This window comes from Hyperoodon ampullatus (genome assembly GCF_949752795.1).
Source record: "Hyperoodon ampullatus genome assembly, chromosome: 7".
Taxonomy (NCBI): Eukaryota; Metazoa; Chordata; class Mammalia; order Artiodactyla; family Ziphiidae; genus Hyperoodon; species Hyperoodon ampullatus.
The window spans coordinates 57,878,834-57,903,277 of NC_136920.1; the positions used below are offsets into that span (position 1 = coordinate 57,878,834).

Consider the following 24,444-nt stretch of genomic DNA (forward strand, 5'->3'; position numbering starts at 1 on the left):
CTGAGTGTCACTACTGTTATCACTGGAAAGCTAGCAGTTCTTCACCTACAGGTTCTCAAGGGCCTCTGACCAGTGAAACAGCCTAGAAACAAAAACAACCTATAGCAGTAAGACTGCTAACATGAGCTGCTCTGTTCCTTCCATCAAGACTATGACTCCATTTTTTCACATCTTCTTTCCTTTTATTGAAAAAAATTTTAGAAAATGGCAGTTGATAAAGGGCACAAACAAATCAGCAGGGATACACTAGTGGAAAACATAGACAAAATAAAACTAAAAATGCCATTGGCTTCTTTAATTGGTTAAGAGCACAAAATGTAACAGGCAGAAAGTCTCTTTTAAACAAATTAAAAAGCTGTGGGTTTTTTTTCCCCAATTCTCCCCAAGTCAGATATATACACACCCACAAAAATGGTGTGTGAAGGAAAACTGTCATACACAAGAAGTTGTATCCTGAATTAAGGGAAACGGCTGTTGAAGTGGGAAGTCAGCAACAGGTTAACAATTAAAAAAAACTGAGCCTTCAAATGCTGCATGGCACAAAGCTATACTATATAAAGTACTGCTAGGTATGAAGGAGGAAGTCTGTACGGTTTTCAGCAAAAATGCTTTTCCAGAAAAGCAAATCAAAACAATGCAATCAGCAGACCAAAGAGGCTACAGCTAGATATCAGAGCTACAACTTCTCATATCTGAGCTAGAAAATTCTATTTATACAGAATGAACTAAAATTTCAAGACAAAACGGACATTTTTTACATTTCTTACTTTATCCATATTAAGTTCTCTGTTTCTTTCTCCCTCACCCCTCAATTCAGCATAATCCAGCCAAAAGATGGCTGCTTTTAGAAGTGGCTATTTTATTTTTCTTTCTGTGGCAAGGCTGTCATGAAGTCTGGATATCTCAGGCTCATATGCATCCATGACCAGGGTCCCGCTGTGGTCAAAAAACTTAGCAATGGATTTGGTGAACTCAGCTTCCCGTTGCTGCTTTGTTCTTCCACTGATGAAGGTCAGCTTCAGAGTGTATTTGTCATCAAACCTAAGCAAAGATAACAAATCAAAAACCAAACACAGACATTCAGCCAGTAACAACAGAGCGCCAAGTGTTTTTGAAAAATAGGGCTGAGCTGGCTACCAGTGATTTAGGGAACATACAGCATTATCCTTTCCAGAAAAAAAAAAAATTCCAGGGCACCTTCAGGATAGAAGTTCTGGTTCATAGGCGTTGCCATGTCTTCCCTGATTTAATTACTGTGTGCCTCCTTTACCTTGTCATAGATTGTTAAACCACACAGACCATCTTCTCTCACTGCTGGCCTTTGCTTCATTGTTATGCTAGAAGAGTATTCCTAGGAGACACTTTTCTCCAGTCTCACCTGATTAGTGAGACTAATTTGTCTATAACAAACGTTCCCATTTGTTAAGTTCATACTTGGGCATGAACTTTTCTGGGAAAACCTTCCCAAACTGGGTTAGATGTCTTGCCTTTGTCATCCATGCACCGTCAATTAATAGTCAACCCAAATACTCAGTGCCTATCATCTGCTAGGTCTAATGACAGGCTCCTACGCTGTCAGTGAAATTGCCTATTGAAATGATAATTACGTATTTTTGTTCTTCACTAGTCTCAGGGATTTAATTTTTTTAATTTTCACGTATCACTTGTGAAATTTATTTTTCTAATTTTTTGGCTGCACCATGCAGCATGCAAGATCTTCCTTGACCAGGGGGGATCGAACCTGTACCCCCTACATCGGGAACACGGAGTCTTAACCACTGGACCACCAGGGAAGTCCCTGTCTCAGGGATTCTTGAGGGCAAGGATTTTGTCTTATTTTCTATTCTTAGCTTGGAGTTTGTTGGGCAATCAAATTTTTATTGATAAATGAAGAACCCTTGTTTTCACAGATGTTCCCCAATTCCAGGCTGCTCAGTCCTTGTTCCCTGTAATCAATCTAGCTCCAGGTTCTACCCTGATCCCAGGCCAGGGATATATTTTACTACATGAACTCCAGAGATCCCTTAGCTACACCTTAAGGTATCTTGAAGGCTTTTACTACCTCTACTCATTCAAGAGGGTTTATAACATCAACCCCTGGCAGGCTGACATTTCTCCCCGCAACTCCACCTGTTTCTGTCTCCATTTAATTAGGGCATATTTGGTGGACTGTCAGGCTGGTATTATCTTTAGAGCAAGCAGAGGCTTGAGCCTCTGCTTTTTTCTGCATGTTTAAAACAGGAAAAGCACCACCTATTTTTCAGGATCACTGTTATGGTTATAACAGTGCCAATCATTAACCAGTGCTCAAAAAAATCATAGCTCAATAAACTGTTGTCTAGCCAGTTACTTCCAACCTAGATAGCTAGGAGTAAAGGTCCTTGAATATTTTCAACACCTCAAAAAATTTTCTCAAGCTCTGATCAACTGCTGCTAACTGATATCACAGTAATTTTTGGACTTCTGAGCCCAGTTCCATGGCTCTGATGGCAGGACACGATCTAATGCATTTTTAAAAAGTTGCTCATTAATTCAACATTTATTCAGGACCAACCATATATGTCAGGCAGTTTTGGATGCTAAGGATATACATCAGTGAACACAACAGACAAATCTGTCTTTTGAGACTTTTATTTTGCTGTGTGAGGGAAAAATAAAATAAAAATTATGATATTCTTTTAAATATGGAAAGTCTTCACTAAGCAGATGTTTGAGGAGAGCCTAAAGAGGTAAGAGAACAAGCTCTCTGGAAAAAGAATATTCCAGGCAGAGGACACAGTAAATGCAAAGGCCCTGAGGCAAGCACGTGCCCAGAACGTCTGAAGAACAGAAAGGAGGCCAATGCAAACAGAATGGAGAGGGAGAGGATAAAAGCCACAGGAGATGCGGAGTGTGTGTCCATGGGTGTGGGGCTGCAGAGAATAGATAAGCATGGACTTCTAAGCTATGCTTAGGATTTCAGTCTTTCTCTATGTGAGAGGATTTTGCACTGAGGATTGAGCTGATCTGCCTGACGTTTTAAAAGGATCATTCTGCCCACTGTACTGGAAAGAGACTGTGGGCAGGGAGAGCAGCTGCAGAGGTCCATTAGGACATTATTACAGTAACCTAATTGAGAGATGATGGCCACAGTGGAGACAGTAAGTGGTTAGAATGAATATAATTAGAAGGTAGAGCTGACAGAATTTGCTGACAACCTATTCAAAGGATTGAGATAAAGGAGTCAAAATTATTCCAGAGTTCTGGCCTGAGTAACTAGAGGGATGGAGCTGCCATCTATTTAGATGGGGAAAAGCAGGTTTAGGTAAGGGATAGCAGAGTTAGGTTTTGGATATGTCAATTTTGAGATGCTTATTAGGATCCAATGTCAAACAGAAAGCTGGGACATAGCTGGAGTTCGGAGAAGGTCTAGGATGAAAATACAGATTTAGAGATCTTCATCATTATAGATGGTATTTAAAGTCCTGAAAGTCTGGATAAGATTACACATAGTAAGTGAATATAGATAGAGAAGAAATGCTAGGAACGAGCACTAGTGGCATTTCAAATTCAGAGACAGGGGATAATGAAGAATCACAGAGGACTCTAAGGAACAGAGACACTAAGGTAAGAAGAAAATTAGAAGATTACGGTATCCTACAAGCCTAGTTTAAAACAAAATTTTTTTAACAAGGAGAGAGTGATCCACTGTTCAAATGCTGCTGACAGGTCAAATACGATGAGGAAAGAGAAGTGAAGATAAGCAAATCCAACAGACGATGGGAGAAGAAAAAAGGGGAGCAGAGAAATGAGAAGACCATGTGAGGAGAATATGTGAAAAGAAAAACAACTTTTTCAGGTGGGAGAAATTACAACATATTTGTATGCCAGAAAGAATAACCAAGCAGAGAGGGAAACATCAAGTAAATGCGAAGGGATAGAATCTAGTGGACAAATGGAGAGGAGGCTTTAGATAGCAACTGAGAAAGAAGGTAGAGTATGATGAGCACTGTGAGTGGATAATGATGGGAGAATTCTGATTGCTGCTATCTTCCCAGAAACAAAAGAAGCTGAGAGTGAAATGGGGGAGGAGGGCAAGAGGTTTGAGGATAGAGAAGAAGGTATGAAAGATCCTCTAGGACAGTGAGAGAGTAACTGCACTACAGAAATGCCACGGAATCTAAGCTAGGTAAGGAGGAAGTGAGACAATGAAGAGAAGAGGACCAGGGAAAAGGTGGTAGGCTCAATGGATTATGGATGCCACTGGGGCTGAAGAACTGTTGGGACAAGAGAACAAGAAGGAGATAAACTAGAAAAATATAAAGCAATGGTCAAAGAGTGCGATACTTAAAAATGAAATTATTGAAGATAATTAGTTATCAGTAATAGCAAGATCTAGGGTATGTCCAGGGAAATAAGTATTTAAGACATGGCAGGAAACAAGATAATCAGAGGAGAGGAAGTAAAACTAAGAGGCCAGAGTACTGGAATAATCATCTACTTGGATACTGAAATCATCAATCAAGCCTTCTGAAAGGAGCTACGTTAAAGAGAGTGCCAATGAGCCAGGAGCCATCTCTAAGGAAAGAGGAGTGAGCCTGTATTTCACTACAACAAGAAGGAACAGAGGTGGCATACTTCCTTTCCACAGGCACCAACAATGTGGCAGCTGGTAAAAGTCAGCAGTGAATGTGAAAAAAATCAGAACCCTCATATACTGCTAGTAAAATTGTAAAATGGTGCAGTTGTTTTGGAAAACAATCTGGCAGTTTCTCAAGCAATTAAAAAGTTACCATATGATCCAGCAATTCCTCTCCTAGGTATATTATATGAGAATTTGTCCACACAAAAACTTGTACATGAATGTTCACAGCAGCATTATTCTTAAAGGCCAAAAGGTGGAAATGACTCAAAGGTCCCTCAACTAATAAACGGATAAACAAAATGTGGTATATCCATGCAGTGGAATATTATTTGGCATAAAAAGGAATGAAATATTGATAACATGGCTGAACCTTGAAAACATTATGCTAAGTGAAAAAAGCCAGTTACAAAAGATCACATATTACACGTGATTCCATTCATATGAAATAAACGGAACAGGGAAATGTACAGAGTAGACTAGTGGTTACTTCAGGTTGAGAGAATGAGGGGATAGGGAGATGATTGTTAAAGGGTACAGAGTTTCTTTTGGAGAGGATAAAAATGCTCTAAAGTTGACTGTGGGGGACTTCCCTAATGGCGCACTGGTTAAGAATCCGCCAGCCAATGCAGGGGACACAGGTTTGAGCCCTGGTCCGGGAAGATCCTACGTGCTGCAGAGCAACTAAGCCTGGGCGCCACAACTACTGAGCCTGTGCTCTAGAGCACGCAAGCCACAACTACTCAGCCTGCGAGCCACAACTACTGAGCCCACTTGCCTAGAGCCTGTGCTCTGCAACAAGAGAAGCCACCTCAGTGAGAAGCCTGCGCACCGCAATGTAGGGTAGCCCCTGCTCTCTGCAACTAGAAAAAGCCTGCGCACAGCAACGAAGACCCAATGCAGCCAAAAATTAAATAAATAAATAAATAAATAAAAGTTGACTGTGGTGATGGTTGTAAACATCTTTAGAAACACTAGAAACCACTGAACTACTTTAAATAGGTGAACTATGATATGGGAACTATATTTCCATAAAGCTGTTTAAAAAATACTTAAGTCAGAATGTAAATAATGAAATCAAGATGTTGCTAGGGTCTAGAATTCTGAAACTCTGCTTTAGGGGCCTGGCACAGGGTTCAGATTTATGACAGCTGAGACCAAAATGGCAGCTATGAGTCCTGCCAGGAGATAAGAACTCAGGTGCAACATCAGAATGAAGGTCTGCTCCTCCTCACAGATATCTCCAAAAGCTGGTAATGAGAGGCTGTTTGGTGTTGATGCTATATTTACCTTCATATATGTGAGTATCTGTACTTAAAACTTGAGAGCCTACTATGTGCTAGGAACTATACCATGTGTTTTTAGGATAGTGACTGAAAGCATGAGTTCAGATGTGGGCTAAATTCACTTTTGGGCTCTATAACCCTGGAATAATTCATTAAACCCTTTGGACCTGGGTTCTTATCTTTAAAATGGGTTGTTCTAAGGTTTAAATGAGACAGTGCAGTTGGCACAATACCTAGTATATAGTAAATGCTCAACAGATGCCATCTCTCATAATGCTTGGTATACAGTTGACCCTTGAACACTATGGGAGCGGGGGGAGGGTGTTAGAGGGTATTAGGGGTGCTGATGTTCTGCGCAGTTGAATATCCATGTGTATGTAATTCATAGTCACTCCTCCATATAGGTGGTTCCTCTGTATCCACAGTTCTGAATCTGCAGATTCAACCCACCATGGATTATGCAGTACTTCAGTATTTACTATTGGGAAAAAAAAGCCCATGTATAAGTGGACCCACGCAGTTCAAACCCCTGTTGTTCAAGAGTCAACTATATATACCAGTTGGCATCATCACAAAAACTGTACAAGTCATTTTTTACTCTATTAAAGCTCAAATAGTTTACCTGATATACCAAAAGTCACACAGCTAGAAAGAGACAAGCTGGAATTTGAACCCAGTTCTAGATACCTAGAAAGACCTGAGGTGTCAGCTGCACAAAGTTACACCCATTGCTGACTGAATTGTGCTTCTCTGAGTTGCCCAGTGCATTGTTTCAGAGATTCCTGATTGCACAGACTGCAGTCAGGATCACAGAAGACATAGAAGCTAATGGGGTTCTTCAAAGACAACTGACTTCATACCTTTGGCCTTTACAGTTATATATATAGTTTATAGTTCTGCTCTCTAATTGGCTCAGTTTATTGGCCACAAGGAAAAAGAAAATCACTCTTTATTCTTCCACCAACGTACTTTCTCCCACAATTTATCCTCAAGAGCACTTCTGTGATAATGGAATCTCAGAAGTGCAATACCAAGGAAAACCTTCTAGTTCACAATCCTTTCTTCATTTTATATGACTAGCACTATGATCTGCAGAGAGTAGGCATACAATAGTCCGTTGATAATGACTAACACCCAGAGAAAACCCAACATCAGGATTTAAGAATCTGCGAGGATAGTCATACCTTTTGAGACTGGACGACAGCTGCCAAATATCATCAGGATCCATCCCTGTGGGATCTTTCCTGTGGGCCACGAGAAAGATGCTCTTCTCCTTATATGAGGTATAAATGGTCAGGATCCCCATCATCACAAAATAGGTTCAGATAAAGTTAAGGGGAAAATACACAAACATACACACAAAAGAGAAATAACACAAACTGACAAGCAAGGGCTACAAAAACTTTCATGATAGTCCTAAAGAAGACAGTTTTGTCTTGCTGTAAAAACACTGAAAATTTAACTATTTCATTTTCATCCTTATGTTTATGCAAGAGAAGCAAGGCTCTCTCTGGTTAGTTCTGCAAAGAACATCTCAAAAAACAAGAAAGGAAAAAGGTACAGGGCATAAATCGGCTCTCATCTTTTCTGTTCAAGGCCAACATATATAAAGAGATCCTCTATTACCTAGTTTGTCAAGACTTGTGCTTATTTCTCCATACAATACAAAACTAATAATCACAGTGGACTTGACCACACTCAACCAATTTCAAGGGTCATTAAAAGAGGAAAACTGACTTCAAATTAGTTTACTATAAGAGTCTCATGCTCTACCAAATGAGCTAGCTGGGCGACCACCACAATTTAGTTTACTATAAGGACAATTACTTCCTCCATACATGTAGGCTTATTATTATACTCAGTTTTTGACAGTATTAACTACCATACTTGAGTGCCTGTGTGCCAGAAACTGGCATAAGAGCTTTGTGTACATGTGTCATTTAAATTTTATGAAAGGGACAGGCAGGAAAGTATAGTACAAAGTGTATGAGCTTTGGAGTAAAGTGGTCCTAGATTTGAACTCTGGCTTTTAACCAATGTAACCTTGACAAATTACTCCTTATCCCAAGGCTTAATACTGTCACCTCTAAAATGGGGATAAAACTGACTTTTTAGAATTGTCATGAGATTTACTGATGGTATATACATTTTTAGTGTACACCACACAGAAGACATTTATAATGGTACTATTATTACATATAAAAACGACATGATTATAAAAATGGCAAGATCGTGTTTTGTTTTAAACAAATATAATCAAACAAATGAAATTCCGTCGAGGCCGTTCTCTTGGGAGGCCATATAATTATAATAAGGTTGCTGTCATTGTTCAAACGTCTTTGGAACTCTTTTGAGAACTGTCTCTAGAACCTATGGCATATTCTTTTGAACTGACTTAATAGTGAAAAAGTTCATACTGGTATGATTTATCTGATACTGTAAGCAGTCAAATTCTGTGACTATAATCTGAGATCAATTTGGATAATACCACTTTTGATCAGGACCTGCTTTATTCAATGGCTTTCTAACTGCCTCTGAAGAAAAATCCCCAAAGTGGAATTTTTAGAAATATTTCAGGTGGTTGTAAGATTGTTATGAAAAGCAAACTGCCTACCAAAATGATCTGTTTTCAACAACTAGTACATATCAGTACATAGCAGACATGCAATAGCAGGAGGTGGCTATTTAGAATGAGGTAGTCCTATACATACTAATATGGAAAGACATTCAATATATTTTTTAAGTTAAAAAGAAAAGTTCAGTATGTATAGATTGACTTGGGGAGGAGGGAGTGGGGACCACAAGAAAACTATCAACATATTTAACTTTATATTCTAAATATAGTATAAAATCTCTCATTTGAACTTTATAATAATTCTGAGTGTGTATTACTCATATTTATAAGCAGCATTCAAACAGTCTCCAAAAAGTAATTATCACAAAAACAACTTGAAATTTCAAACCCAGGTTCTCTAGCTGTTACACAAGCCACACCTATACCTCATGCTCAGTAACTCCCAGTCTAGCCCCTCAGCTTCAAGGAAACCTGACACAGATCTGAACCTCCAAAATCTGATCCTTTCCTAAAACAGGTATGCCTTGGAGACATTGCGGGTTTGGTTCCAGACCACCACAATAAAGGAGTGTCAAAATCAACTGAATCACACAAATTTTGTTTCCCAAGGCATATGAAAGTTATGTTTACATACACTGTAGTCTATTAAGTGTGTAGTAGCATTATGTCTACAAAAAACAATGTACACACCTTATTTAAAAAAGACATTATTGCTAAAAAATGCTAACCATCATCTGAGCCTTCAGCGAGTAGTAATCTTCTTGCTGGTGGAGGGTCCTGCCTCAATGTTCAGATGGCTGCTGACTGAGCACGGTGGTGGTTGCTGAGCACTGGGGTGGCTGTGGCAGTTTCTTAAAATAAGACAATGAAGTTTGCTGCATTCATTGACTCTGCCTCTCATGAACAACTCCTCTGTAGCATGCAGTGCTATTTCATAGCACTTCACCCGCAGAACTTCTTTCAAAATTAGAATCAATCTTCTCTCAAACCCTGCTGCTTTATCAACTAAGTTAATGTAATATTCTAAATCTTTTGTTGTCATTTCAGAAATCTTCACATCTTCACCAGAAGTAGATTCCAGCTCAAGAAACTACTTTCTTTACTCATCCACAAGAAGCAGCTCCTCGTCTGTCAAAGTTTGATCATGAGATTGCAGCAATTCAGTCACACCTTCAGGCTCCACTTCCAATTCCAATTCTCTTGCTGTTTCCACAACTGCAGTGTCTTCTTCCACTGAAGTAATGAACCCCTCAAAGTCATCCATGAGGGATGGAATCAACTTCTTCCAAACTCCTGTTAACGTCTGATATTTTGTCTGTTTGCCATAAGTCACAAGTGTTCTTAATGGCATCTAGAATTGTGAATCCTTTCCAGAAGGTTTCAATTTACTTTGCCCAGATCCATCAGAGGAATCACTATTTATGGCAGCTACAGCATTACAAAATGTATTTCTTAAATAATAAAACCTGAAGTTGAAATTACTCCTTGATCCATGGGCTGCAAAATGGATGTCATGTAGCAGGCATGAAAACAACATTAATCTTGGTGTACATCTCCATCAGAGCTCTTGGATGACCAATTGCATTGTCAATGAGTAGTAATATCTTGAAAGGAATCTTTTTTTCTGAGTAGTAGATCTCAGCAGTGGACTTAAAATATTCAGTAAACTATGTTGTAAGCAGATGTGCTGTCATCCAGGTGTGCTGTCGCCCAGACTTTGTTGTTCCATTTATAGAGCACAGGCAGAGAAGATACGACATAATTCTTAAGGGCCCTAGGATTTTCAGAATAGTAAATGAGCAAGGACTTCAATTTAAAGTCACCAGCTGCATTAGCCTCTAACAAGTGAGTCAGCCTGTCCTTTGAAGCTTCTCTCTAGCTATGAAAATCCTAGATGGCACCTTCTTTCAATATAAGGCTGTTTCACCTACATTGAAAATCTGTTGTTTAGTATATATAGGCACCTTCATTAATTATCTTAGTTAGATCTTCTGGATAACTTGCTGCAGCTTCTACATCAGCACTTGCTGTTTCACCTTGTACTTCTATGTTATGGAGATGGCTTCTTCCCTTAAACCTCATTAGCCACCCCATGTTAGCTTCAAACTTTTCTTCTGCAGCTTCCTCACCTCTCTCACCCTTCTTGGTATTGAAGAGAGATAGCACCTTATTCTGGACTAGGCTTTGGCTTAAGGGAATCTTGTAGCTGGCTTGATCTTCTATTCAGACCACTAAAACTTTCTCCATATCAGGATTAAGGCTGTTTCATTTTCTTATCATTCATGTGTTCACTGGAGTAGCACTTTCAATTTCCTTCAAGAACTTTTGCTTTGCATTCACAACTTGGGTAACTGGCACAAGAGTCCTAGCTTTTGGCCTATATTGGCTTTCAACACACCTTCCTCACTAAGCTTAATCATTTCTAAGCTTTTGGTTTAAAGTGAGAGACATGTAACTCTTCCTTTCACTTAAACTCTTAGAAGCCACTGAAGGGTTATTAACTGGCCTAATTTCAATACTGCTGTGTCTCAGGGAATAGGGAAGGCCCAGAGGAGGGAGAGATGGAGAGATGACTGGTCTGGAGCAGTCAGAACACACACAACATTTATCAATTAAAATGTTAGCTGTCTTACATGGGTGTGGTTTGTGGTGCCTCAAAAAACAATTACAATAGTAAAATCAATGATCACTGATCACAGATCACCATAACAAATATAATGATCATGAAAAAGTTTGAAACATTGTGAGAATTACCAAAATGTGACAGAGATACAAAATGAGCAAATGCTGTTGGAAAAATGACGCCAACAGACTTGCTCAACACACAGGGTTGCCACAAACCTTCAATTTGTAAAAAAAATAATGCACTATCTATGAAGCACAATAAAGCAAAGTGCAATAAAGTGAGGTATACCTATACCCTGGCATGAGTGGCTTGAAGCAACCTGGTCTAATGGGTTAAGTTCTAGGCTAGAAATGAGAAGAGCTGGGTCTCACTATTCCTATGTATTTTCCTATTAGGTGCTCACACTTGGATTATAACCTCTACATTAATAACTAAACAGAATTAAAGATAAAATAACTGTATTGAATCTAAAATATCAATGATAATTAATACATAAATTTACAGATGCTCACATTTCATAATGTTAAATAGTAACATGAGCAGGCCCCAAGATGAAAGTTTGTTTTTTGTAAGGAGCAGAGAAGAGTATCAGTAGAGATTTTAACAAACTGTCAGTAGAAAACAAACCTGAGCTTAAAGGATATGATATAACGCACAAAGCCAAAACAGGTTTGGACTCTGGAAAGGGGTGCATGTAATCCCAAATCAAAGCCACTATGGCAAAGAAACAGGAGATGGTACAGATGGTGAGGCGACCGTCAATTAGACCAAAATTCTCCACATACTTGTACTTTTCCAGAAGTACCTAGTGAGAAGAAGAAGTAAGCAAGCTAATAGGAATACCTCCCTCTTTGTATCTGCTTTTATTCTTAATTTCAATGATGAAAGTTATGTTAATCATATAAATGACCAAGTTGTTATCTCCAATCAGAATTTTGACACTCCGAACAAAAAAAAGATTCAACCTGTTTACAAAGATCCCAGAGAAAAAGTTCATCAACTTCTCATACATTTTTTCTTTTCTAATCCTCATCTCCCTAGAATGAAGCTAAACTTTTCTTTTCCCTTTTAAAATACAGAGATGACCCATCATGGCTGAATGTCCTATATTCCCTCAACCCTCTTGCCTCTTGGCTAATTAACCTCAAAAATGATAGATAACCAGCTTTCTGGAATTCAAAAATTAGAGATTCTGAAGAGAAATCTGAGGTAACTAACAATTATATTTTAACACCTGTTCCCCTATATACCCTGTAAGGATTTTAGAAAATGCTTTCTGGCTCAATTCCTAACACTGAAAACTAAAGTCATTCTAAGTCATAGAAGGAAAAAACCCTGCAAGAGATGTGCCATCAGCTGTATACATACTAACAGACTCCCCGCTCCCCACCCCCAAAGAAAGTACCTTTTTGGCAGAATCATCCAAAGAGTTTTTCACAGCTGATCCATCCCATTTGTCAATTTTTACAGGCTTATCATCAATCTTCCACTGTAAAACAAACAGATAAGTTGTGCGTTAAGAGATATGGCATCTTACTAAAAGTAAAATGAACTACTTCCTTAAGAGCATTCTCAAGTATATATAACATTTATTCTCTCTTCTGATGTTGGACAGCTAAAAGACAAAACACTTGAAAATGAAGCTGAAGGAGACAAGGTCACTAGAATCAGGTGGTACTCGTATGATGTTGCCAGTCTCCATGCTAGAAAGTCAAATGTACAAGGCCAAAACCAGAACACTTACATAGGCTGAAGAGACTATAGCGTGAACTCAAATATCCCATCCCCATTTTACTGTGGGAATAGAAAGGAACTGCACTTGTTCATCCTTTCATTCTGTGACCATAAAACCCAGACAATATACATCCATGAACTTTCGGATGCTAACAAAATGACAAAGGTCTCCTTTAACATATTTTTGTCTGCTAACAACTTTTATATTTTATCAGCATGTCTTAACTGTAGGAAAACAGCAAATCCAGTGTAGTCTGTTGGAAAGAACATTTTGAACTAAGTCCTATCACCAGTTAGGTACATGACTTTGTTCTGACTGAGAACAAGTTCAGAGATGCTGCATACAAGAAATAAAGATGGAACAAACATCTGTAAAACGTGAGAAGATTTTAAAGGAGTTGTAGAAATATAATTAATCAAACTTAAGTTTGTGATTCTATATACTATTACACAAAAAAGAAAAACTGTTCTGTGAAGTTTGCTGGGGAAAAAAACATGAACTAAAACAGTCATACCTCAAGTGATTAAAACTCAATCAAGGCCTTTCCCCTTTGTGTCTCATAAAAACAAGAATTTTCTTTGAGAAAATTACTAGTGGAAGCATGTTGTAATGATGATTCTCATAGCCTGCCAGCCTACAAATCAAACATGACACTTAATTTTAAAAATACAAATTGAACCAAGAAGAAATTCACAGGCTATCTAGCTAAACAGCTCGCTTACACTTAGTTTAGTAAATCCCATTTTGACAATAGCAAGCAAAAGAAAGAACTTGTATAGCCAGAATCCATATCAGAATTTGAATTATTTGTGAATCAAAGTCATTAAAATTTTTTTGGCTCGTTCCAAAAAAAAAAAAAAAATTATGTTCTCAGAGAAACCCAGCCACCCATCACTACCTGCAGTGCATCACAGAAAAGAAACTTGCCTCTACAATTTAGAGGATAACTTCTTGGAAATATTGGGGGATTAAAACACAGAAGAAGCCATTACAACATGTGCTAAAATAGTCTCAGCTCTAACTCCACTGATACCTAGAAGGATCTTCAGTAAGTGGAACAGGAACATTTCCAGTGAATTACATAAACAAGAAAGTTTATAATTGATTTCTGAAGAGATAGGAGCATCATCCATTTTATGTAAATGAAAAACCTTAGCCTATATCAAAGCAAATAGCATCTCTGCTGTAGTACAGAGACACATGTGGAAAAAAGGCAGGAAAATGGACATTTTCCATCATTCTCAAAAACTGCCCATCAACTAAAATGTACGATACTGGTCATATACTCTCTATTGCTATTCAGGGTATTTTAAAAACTATCTTCTCCTCACTCTTCTCTTCCTCAACCGTAAGTGCAAATTACCTTCCTTTTGTAAGGATGTGGTAACTCTGCACACAATTCCTCTTCCCCTCATTCCCTCCTGTGTATTATAGATATGTGTATATTGAGCACAATCAACAATCACAAGTATTGACTTACTTAGTTATTATTTGCACCAACATCATACATATATATACATGGTTTAAAGAGTTCTGTAAGTTATAAAAAAAAAATAGCAGTCCTGCTTCCCCTCCCCTTAAGACTCTTTCTATTGTCATTTTCCACTCTCCAGAGACAGGCACTAATTTCAACTCCTTTGGCTGATTTTTGGGTATCCACATCTCTGGGGGAAAAAAAAAGTTTATATTATTATTTTCAGTTCTCAGCATTAAATCTATTGACTTTTCACCATGAAAGATGAGATTTAACCACTTCATCCCCTGCCACTTTCGCATTTATTTTTCCTGCTCCTCCCTCACCATCTTTTTGATATAGTTATAGTAGATCAATATTGATTTGGTCTTATACCTTAGTTTTTGCTAGACCATTATTTGGAGTTTACAATATGACCATAAATGCTATTCACAGATGAGTCATGTATATTAGGATTACTTTTTCTTTCCTGCATAGCTTTTTGATTTTCTTGGAGCTACTACTGTTTTTGTTGCTGTTTTTAATCATACAACGTATTTCTCACCAATATATTCTCAAATTCTCCCTCAATTGTTTAACTCTCCTTTCAATATTTGCAATCATATTCAGCATTCTGTGAATTTCATCTTCCTGGAGAAATCTCTCTTGGAGCCTTCTGGACTGCTTCAATCTAGGTGGATTTCTTTCCAGTCCTGCTGTATTAACTGTTATCCTGGAATCTCCCTTTACTATGACCCGGGGAGTTCCCTTAACCTCCTCTTGGGCTAATCCCACTTTTCTTAGATACCATGCCTTACTCTTTTCTTGGTTTACTATTCCAGCCCCTGTCCATCATCTCCACCCTCCTCCCACCGCTCAAATTTGTAAATTGAAATCCTAAACCACAATGTGATGGTATTAGGAGGTGGTGTCTCTGGGAAGTAATTAGGTCATGAGGGTAGAGCCTTCGTGACAGGGATTAGTGCCCTGATAAAAAGACATGAGAGAACCTGCTTTTACTCTATTTTAACCATGTGAGGATACAAGAAAGTTGTCTGTAACCAGTTAAGAGGGCTGTCACTAGACCCAACTATTCTGGTACCCTGATCTCAGACCTCCCATCCTCCAAAACTGTGAGAAATAAAGTTTGGTCGTTTAAGCTATCTAGTCTATGGTATTTTTGTGAGAGCAGCACAAACTGACTAGCATCCTCCTTTTACAGATAACACTACGGGTTTAAGAAATTTGCCCAAGGTGAAAGCTAGGAAGTGGTAAAGCTGGGACTAAATCAAGTTTTCATCATTTCAAAACCTGTGCTCTTTCATTATTCTACACTGCTTCCCACAAAATATAAGGAAAGGAATTATTAGCCATAAAAACAAAAGGACACAGACCCCTGAAGTGACAGCCATATAAAGTATCTTGATTCTTATCTAATAAGTTATAGTTAATAACAAAAAAAATCTTAAAAAGATTTTAATCTTGAATATGTCAACAAAACTTGCAGGATACAAAATATTTGGAATTTTCCATTTTCCTCCATTTAAAACCAACTGCTATTTGACTGAAAATATACTTCAAAAAGTCCTATCTTAAAGAAATTACTTCTCTACCACTATCAACATAAAACACTTTATCAAACCAGCACACTGATGCCAGACCTGGATGACGAACCATACACAAAAATTATGCATTTGATGGCTTTGATAGAACATTATAAAGACTCACTTCAGTTATTCTCCACTGCAAATTTGAATAATAAAAAGATTTTAGTAGCAGTGAAAACAGAAGTAAAGTTATGCTGTGATAAAGACCTCAGTGGATTGCTTCATAAAGTTCCTTAGCTTGACAACTGGGTAGTAAGACTCAAAAGGATTCCTCAATTCACACTGAAGAGATGAAGGATACCAGAAGTGAGCTGTGCCGATGGAAGGACCCTGCTCTGATTTTAAAAGAACTGAGCATGGCTCTAAGAAAAATTAATAAACCTTTTTTCTCTCTTCTTTGGTCTCTCTCAGTTTACAAAGTGGATGTAGGCTGCAAAGGGGGAAGGTTGTAGGAGATGAGGCACACCACAGAGGGAGCATATCCTAGATGGCCTTATTTACTAGGCTAGGGGACTTGGGACCTTATTCTGAAACAAACAGTGGAGAATATTTTAAGCAGGTGAACAACACAATCAAACTTATGTTCTTTAAAAAAGTCATTTTTAGTGGCAACCTAGTAGATGGTCTGGAGGGGAGTAACAGTGGAGATAAACACATCAGATGGGGCCTGATTTAGATGCAGGGCCTGAATTAGAGCAGCAGCAAGGGGATGAAAGAGGATTATTTATGAGGTAGAATTGGCAGGACTTAACATCAGACTAGTTACAAGAAACATGAAAGAGAGAAGATAGAGATGACCATTCTACTAGAATTCGGGCTTAGATAACTCTCTGAGCTGTCATATTGTTTTCCAAGAGAAGGAACAGGGAGGAAAAAGGAGAAATACCCATTTGTATATGATGAGCTTGAGATGTTTAAGTTCTACAGTTACATTGATTTCAGAATTTTCTAAACCAAAATAAGATTATGAAAACTGATGGCAGACTCAGAAGCTGAGATACTATTTGAGTTGGAAATACGTACCCCTACCTCCCATATGCACTCATGTGGCAAAAGATCAGAAAGCAGTAACTTCAAAATAAGGAAAAAATGTTCAATTTGGGGAGCAAACGATGTCTGTCTTGAGAATGCTTACTATCATCTAATTTAGATTCCAATTAAGAAATACCAGGATATCTCAAAGAGAGATATTATAGCTCCTGGCAACATACTTAATCTTCAATTTCCATCTATTTTTTATAAAAATGGGCAAGAAATACTGCAAAGAAAATTACTTGCTTAATAGTGGCTTATTATTGGCTGCAGTTATCACTGGAGTTAAGTTGGAAGTTAGAAATGACCACACAATAATTATGAGCGTGAGTATTAGTGGCAACACCAGAGTAACTGGAGGTAAGTAGACTGGCTCTGGCTACTTAAGTCTAACATACCTAACAGATATCAAAGTGGAGATGGCAAGTAAGCATTTAGACATATAAATCTGGGCTCAGAGGAGAGGTCTAGGTTGTAAATATAAATGTGGAAGTCATCAACTTAAAGATGGAATTTAAGCCATGACACTGTTTATCTCCTTGGGATGAGTGTACATGGAGAGGGCCAGGGGCTCGCTGATATTTACAAGTCAGAAGAAAAAATAACAACAATAAAGATAGATAAGTGGAGAAGGAGGAAAACCAGGGCAAGTGGTGTTCTAGAAGCCACATAAAGATAATATTTCAAGAAAGAAGTGATCAATGAGTCAAATACTTAAGGCCAGGTAATAAGAAAAACCACCACTGAGATTTGACAAGACGGAGGTCAGAACAGAGAAGTGGTGCAGGCAACAGCTAAAGAAGGGACTTGGGCTGATAGAGGTTGTTAAAATCTTTGATACCACTGTGTATATAGCGGTAAATAGTTAAAAAATAATAGTTTGAAGCTTTAAAGGTTACTCCATAAACCCTGTAAAAATAAAAAGAATGTTTTTAAAATTGAGATCTAATTCACATATAAAACTCACCACTTAAAAACGTACGATTCTGGCCTTCCCTGGTGACACAGTGGTTAGGAATCTGCCTGCCAATGCAGGGGACACAGGTTCGAGCCCTGGTCCGGGAAGATCCCACATGCCACGGAGCAACTAAGCCCATGAACCACAACTACTGAAGCCCACGCGCCTAGAGCCCGTGTTCTGCAACAAGAGAAGCCACCACAATGAGAAGCCTGCGCGCTGCAACTAGAGAAAGCCCGCACAGCAACGAAGACCCAATGCAGCCAAAAATAAATAAATTAATTTAAAAAATAAATTAAAATGTACAATTCAGTGGTTTTTATTATACTCACAAGGTTGTGCAATCATCACCATCTAATTCCAGAACATTTTCATCACCCCCAGAAGAGACCCTATTCCCATAAGCAGTCACTCCAATTACTACCACCCCACCCCCAGCCTTGGCAGCCACTAATCTACTTTCTGTTTGCATGGATCTGCCTATTCTGGACATTTCATATCTATGGAATCATATAATATGTGGCCTTTTGTGACTGGCTTTTCTCACTTAGTATAACATCTTCAAGGTTCATCCATGTTGTAACGTGTGTCAGTATTTCCTTCCTTTTTATGGCCAAATAATGTTCTACTGCATGGATATACCACACTTTTATGGGTTGCTTCCACCCTTTGGCTATTGTGAATAATGCTGCTATGATCATGTGTACAAGTTTTTGTGTAGACATACATTTTCAATTCTCTTGAGTTTATAACTAGGAGTGGGATATGCTGAGTCATATGGTAACTCTTCTTAACTTTCATCATTTTACATTCCATCAGAAATGTAGGAGGGTTCCAATATCTCCACATCTTCACCAATAATGGTTATTTTTCTTATTTTATTATAGCCATACTACTGGTATCTCATCGTGGTTCTGATTTGCATTCTCTAATAACTAATGGTGTTGAGCATCTTTTCATGTGCTTGCTGGCCACCTGTATATCTTCTATGGAGAGATGTCTATTCACATCCTTTATCCTTTTTTTTGCTTTTTTTAATCAATGTTGGGGAAGCAATGACAGGTTTTTTTTTAAAATTATTTATTTATTTTTGGCTGCACTGGGTCTTCGTCGCTGCACACGGGCTTTCTCTAGTTGCACTGAATGGATGCTACTCTTTGTTGAGGTGTGTGGGCTTCTAATGGCAGTGGCTTCTCTTGTTGCAGAGCACGGGCTCTAGTAGTGCAGGCTTCAGTAGTTGTGGTGCATGGGCTCAGTAGTCATGGCTCGTGGGCTCTAGAGCGCAGGCTTGGTAGTTGTGGCGCATGGACCTAGTTGCTCTGCGTCATGTGGGATTTTCCCGGAGGGATCGAACCCATGTCCCCTGCATTGGCAGGCAGACTCTTAAACACGGCGCCACTAGGGAAGTCCGACACCCTTTATTCTTTTAAAAACTGGTTTGTCTTTTTATTATCGAGTTGTAAGGTTCTTTATATAGTTTAGATACTAGACCCTTACCAGATATATGATTTGCAAACATTTTCTCTCATGCTGTGGACTGTCTTTCCACTTTCTTGATAATGTCCTTTGACACGAAAAGGTTTTTAATTTTGATGAAGCCAAAAATAATGAGTTTTGAGATGCTTTTAAAGTTTAGTTTGCAAAACAGTATTAAAAACCTGCATCTTGTTTCTTTACACACAAACACACACATCACAGTACTGCCATAAAACTGTTCACCCTCTTTGTCAGAGCTGGGTTAGGGTACAGGCATACTACCCTGTTCGAGTCTGGCAAGCTAAGATCCCATCGAAGAGAGCAAAAGAGTATATCTGACCTGTCTAAGGACACACGTTGGTGGGTGACAAAGCCAAGGCTTCAGCCTAGGTCTTCCAACCTCAAAACAGATGCTCTTTCCACTACTACATTAGCTAGCACATGGTCTGCTCCAGTATGAGAGGCAATGTACTAATTAAGGTAAGAGTACTGGATTAAGAGCTGGGAAGCTAGGTTCTGGAATTGTAACTAACCCGCTGTGTGCTCTTGGACAAGTTGCTTGATCTTCCCCTCTCCAACTGTGTCCATGTTTATAAAATGAGGAGGCTGAACACATGAACTTCAAGGTCTCTTCATTATAAACATTTTTGAGAAATCACTATTGATTAAGCAGAATAGTTAAAAACCAAACAAGAAAAAAACCCTTTAGTTCTCAACCTGGATGTAACTGTTAAAATGTAGAGGAAATAAATAAATAAACAGCTATGTGTGAAAACATGCAGCTGTCCAGGCCCCACCCCCAGAGAATCTGATTCAGGTCTGGGATGAGGTCCAGAAATCTGTATTTTTAACTAAAACCCCAAGAGAGTCTGATGTAGACAGTCTTCATATGTTATAAAAAATATTATCTAAGGAAGCTGAAATCCAGAGTAACAAGCTAGTTAGTGGCAGCTATACATGTTTTGCTGAGTGCTTACTATGTGCCAGAAACCACTTTTTAAGGTAAATACTATTATTATCCCCACTTTACAGATGAGGAAACTGAGATACAAAGAGATTTATTAACTTGCCCAAGAACATATATCTGTTAAGTGGCAGAGCAAGGATTCAAAGCCAGCCAGCCAGCCTGGCTCCAGAACCTATGTTCTCAGCTACTAAGGTATAAAAGGGGTACTTTAAGATCAGGTTGACAGTTCAGCCAGGAGACAGAAATCCACGTATGAAGTTAAAAGGGCCTGGATATAACTTCTAGAAAGCATGGTTTAATACCACATGTCAATTTTAATAGCCAAAACAATTTTAATAGCCAAAAAACATCCAGCCAGGAGACAGAAATCCAACTATGAGGTTAAAAGAATTTGGATATAGTTCTGGAAAGCATGCTTTAATGCCACATGACAATTTTAACAGCCAAAACAAATTAAGCAAACAATTTTTATAGCCTGCTACATAGAACAAAATGCTTTGATGTATTTTGGGAAAAATAACTTACCGCAATGATCTAAGTTATTCTGTGATGGAAGCTGGAAGGTTATATTTGCATACCTATCTTTAAGATCAGGAAACTAAAATTGCTTTGTTCTCAAAGTCAGTTTCATAGAAGCAGAAACTCACATCTGCTTAGGGAAAACTACAAGCATATTTGCATCTCTCTATTACATTTCTTCATGGCAAGTAAAACCAAAGCTGCAAGAAATAAAATAAAAACCCTCCAAAAAATCAAGACAAATCAAATTAAAGAAACTGTAAGGTAACAGCCTCTCATTCCCACAGAGTGAAAGCTTCTCTATTCATTCAACTCCTGCTCCACTGAGAGTAACATCTTTTCCCCATTTTCTCTTCCACAGTACCCTAAGTTTTCAAACAAGCAGAGGCATCATCCTCTAAGGCAGTTTCTGAAGACTGGGGTGTCAGATCTGAAGTTTTTTCTCTGCTAAATTCAATGCTCCAAGTATTTATTCTGTGTTGATCACTATAGAGAACGTCTCATGGGAAACTGGACAAATTGGTAGAACAATATAAAACAGTATGTCATATTAAGCGACAGCTTAATTCCCATGTGCAATAAATGCCAGAGACTTCAGAGGAAAAACAACTCAATGTAAGGCTGAAATGAAGTTCTCCAAGAAAAAGCACCTAAACAGCTCCCGACTTATTTTCTCTCTCCTCGGCCCCTCACTTCTTAGTTAATTCTGCCAAATGCTCCTTTCTGAGGCCTTTTATTTATCTCTGCTACTCAAGTTAGGGTTCTCCTCACCTTATCATTCTATTTTTGTAGCCCTGTACAAAGAACATTTACCAATATTATGACTTAATATTTACAACAAGCCTACCATATGTATGGGCATCCATAATGTACACATAAGGAAATTTAAGTTCAGTGATATCATAACTTATCCAAGACCATGTAGTTTTTAACATGCTGCACTGGAACTCAAACTTGTCTTTCTTTTTATATTAAACCCCATATACTAGTATGGTATGAGACCTTATTAGAAGACTTCTAATTTCTACCACTCCGAGCTATTTGAATAACTTTTCTAAAACCACTTTATATATTAGGCTCAAACCTTCAACAGGCTACCTTCCTACTTCTACTTCAAGCAATCCATGTCCTTCTTCATCTGATTCTACCTATTTGTCATTACAGGTCTCTTAGAGCAGTGCTGCCCAACCTTTTTGGCACCAGGGACCAGTTTCGTGGAAGACAATTCTTCCACAGACTGGCGTGGGTGGACGGGGATGGTTCAGGCAGTAATGCGAGCGATGGGGAGTGACAGATGAAGCCTTGCTCGCTGGCACCCCATTCACCTCCTGCTGTGCTGCCTGGTTCCTAACAGGAACTGGGGGTTGGGGACCCCTGTCTTAGAGAATAGTCAGTCAACTTAGTAACTGAGAAACATCAGGCACCGTGTACCTTTGTTCAAGGACATTCTTAACTGGTATGCCGTCTGTCTCTGTCTCTCTCTCAAAATAAGGTCCCAGTTCCACTCTCAAACATGAGGTCTTTCCCTAGGGCTCTCATCCCCTTATCAATTAGATCTCAGGGATCATTCTCTCACTTTTAACTTCTGTAAAAAGTACACATGTGAATACCAAATAGTTTTATGTTTAATATTTTGGGTACCCCATGTCCTATACTCAGCTATACTGAGTACTTTCTGACAGTAGGATTCTTGATTATTTTCCTCTGCCATCACACCTCTGTATTAGATACTATAGGTTACAGAGATCATTAACGTATATCATCTCATTTGATTCTCCCCAAAACCCTAATATTTCAGGTGAAGAAAGGGAAGCTTGGTGAGGTTAACTGACTTGCCAATCTTCATACAGTTTGAAACTAACAGATCTACATCAAAGCCCAAATCTTATGACCCCCAAACGCAGGTTCTTCCAAAACGCACTGATGCCATACACTTTTCAGTAATCACTGCCTTAGCAGACTGTCCATGCTTAATGTTTGCTGGTGATGATCCAAGTGGAGCAAAGAGCAAGAGCACTCAATGGGACAGAATAAACATAGGCCGTGAGGTGTTCACCCAGCAGGAAGGCAGGATCTGTGTATGAAAATGACCATCAATTCTCAACACTTTCACATACCTTGGAGCGATTTACCATCCCAACTCCCAGAACATGTTCCTATCTCTTAAGAAGGGTTAAGAGTGTGACAACCATGTCATTCAAAACCAATGACACCCAAAAAGAGAAGCAAAAAGATCTGGATCCAAACCCCTCAATATGATCATGTATTCATTTCTTAAGCACCTAGCATGTGTTAAGCACAGAGAAGTCTGAAAGCTGTTTTCAATTAAAGTAAACAATCCTGACTATTTACTATGTTAAAGACCCCATGCTTAACATTTCTCTCAAACCGGCTTAGGGCCCTACAATGAGAGAACTGGAAGGAACCTTAGGGTACATTAAGGCTAAGTCCCTCATTTTACAGATGAGGAAACAAAACACAGGGAGAACAAGCACATTTCAAGGTCACACAGCTAATTAGAGGCAGAACCAGTACTAGGACCCAGACCTACACGCAATTGTTTCTCTCAAGATGCTATGCAAAGGGCAAGAAGGGCCAACCCAGGAAAAGAATCTTTTTTTCTTTTCTTTTAAGCCCTTGTTGTTAGGACATTAACATAAATAAACAAAAAACACAAAAAAACAAAAAAACACAACTGGATGGGTGGAGGGGGAGAAGAGGTAAGCCTGAGCAGGCAGCAAGCTCATGAATTCAATTCACCTAGGGCACTTGGTGGCAGGCGTATAGGGGGGGAGGGAAGGAAGGGGGAGGGTGAAGGAGAGGAAAAAAGATAAATCTTAAAGGCTTCCTGTCAGCGCGTAGGGGAAGTCAATACTCGAAGCTCAGTATTCGGGGTATCGAGATAAAACGCCTAGAAACTTCAGGAAGCAAAAGGCCACGAGCACTCTGGAATCTGTAGCAGCACGCAAGTGTGGCGGTCGTGATGGGGAGATTGGAGACTACTGACTTCGAACAGCGGCTTTCATTCAGTCAGGATTCACATTTCCCTGTCGGTGAAATGGACACATTCAACAGTGGCCCCCAGCACCACCAAAGAAAAGCGATGGCCGCACTGAAATGTGAGAATAATCGAATATTCCTAAGAAGCTGTAGTGGCCGGCATTAAGAACCGAACACTTCCGAGAAGTAAAGAAGTCCTAAAGAGGAGAGAGCCCGGGTTTGAGGTGTGTAGGGAGCTGGCTACAAGCGCCCGGAGGGTTCCCACGGTGGGCCAGACGAGAACTCCCCCTGGGAAGCCGCAGAAGGGGGGCGAGGATGGGAAAGGGGGCTCGCCGCCTCCCGGGCGTCCCCAGGCCTCGCCTGCCCCCAAGAACCGACTTCTCACCTTGTCCAGCAAGCCGCTGCGGCTACTGCCTGTCCCACAGCTGGAACCACTGCCAGCCCCACTACTGCCTCCGCCACCACCAGTTCTCCCTCCCTGAGCAGCCGCCGCCGCCATCTTGCTTGCTTCTGCGTCTCCCTCCCCTCCTACTTGTCCGAAGCCGATTGGCTGGAGCTGACGGCGTGACGTGCCGCGCGGAGTCCATCG

General features: G+C 39.3%; 1 protein-coding gene across 1 annotated transcript; it reads right to left on the reverse strand.

Moving 5' to 3' along the window:
- Positions 1-268: 268 nt before the first annotated feature.
- SPCS2 (signal peptidase complex subunit 2) lies at positions 269-24,354 on the reverse strand (the record flags this gene model as incomplete). Its single annotated transcript, XM_079709225.1, has 5 exons — positions 269-1,041; positions 7,092-7,226; positions 11,753-11,913; positions 12,514-12,597; positions 24,241-24,354. The coding sequence occupies 5 exons, from the start codon at positions 24,352-24,354 to the stop codon at positions 855-857; spliced, it is 681 nt and encodes a 226-aa protein (XP_079565351.1). The 3' UTR covers positions 269-854.
- Positions 24,355-24,444: the final 90 nt, after the last annotated feature.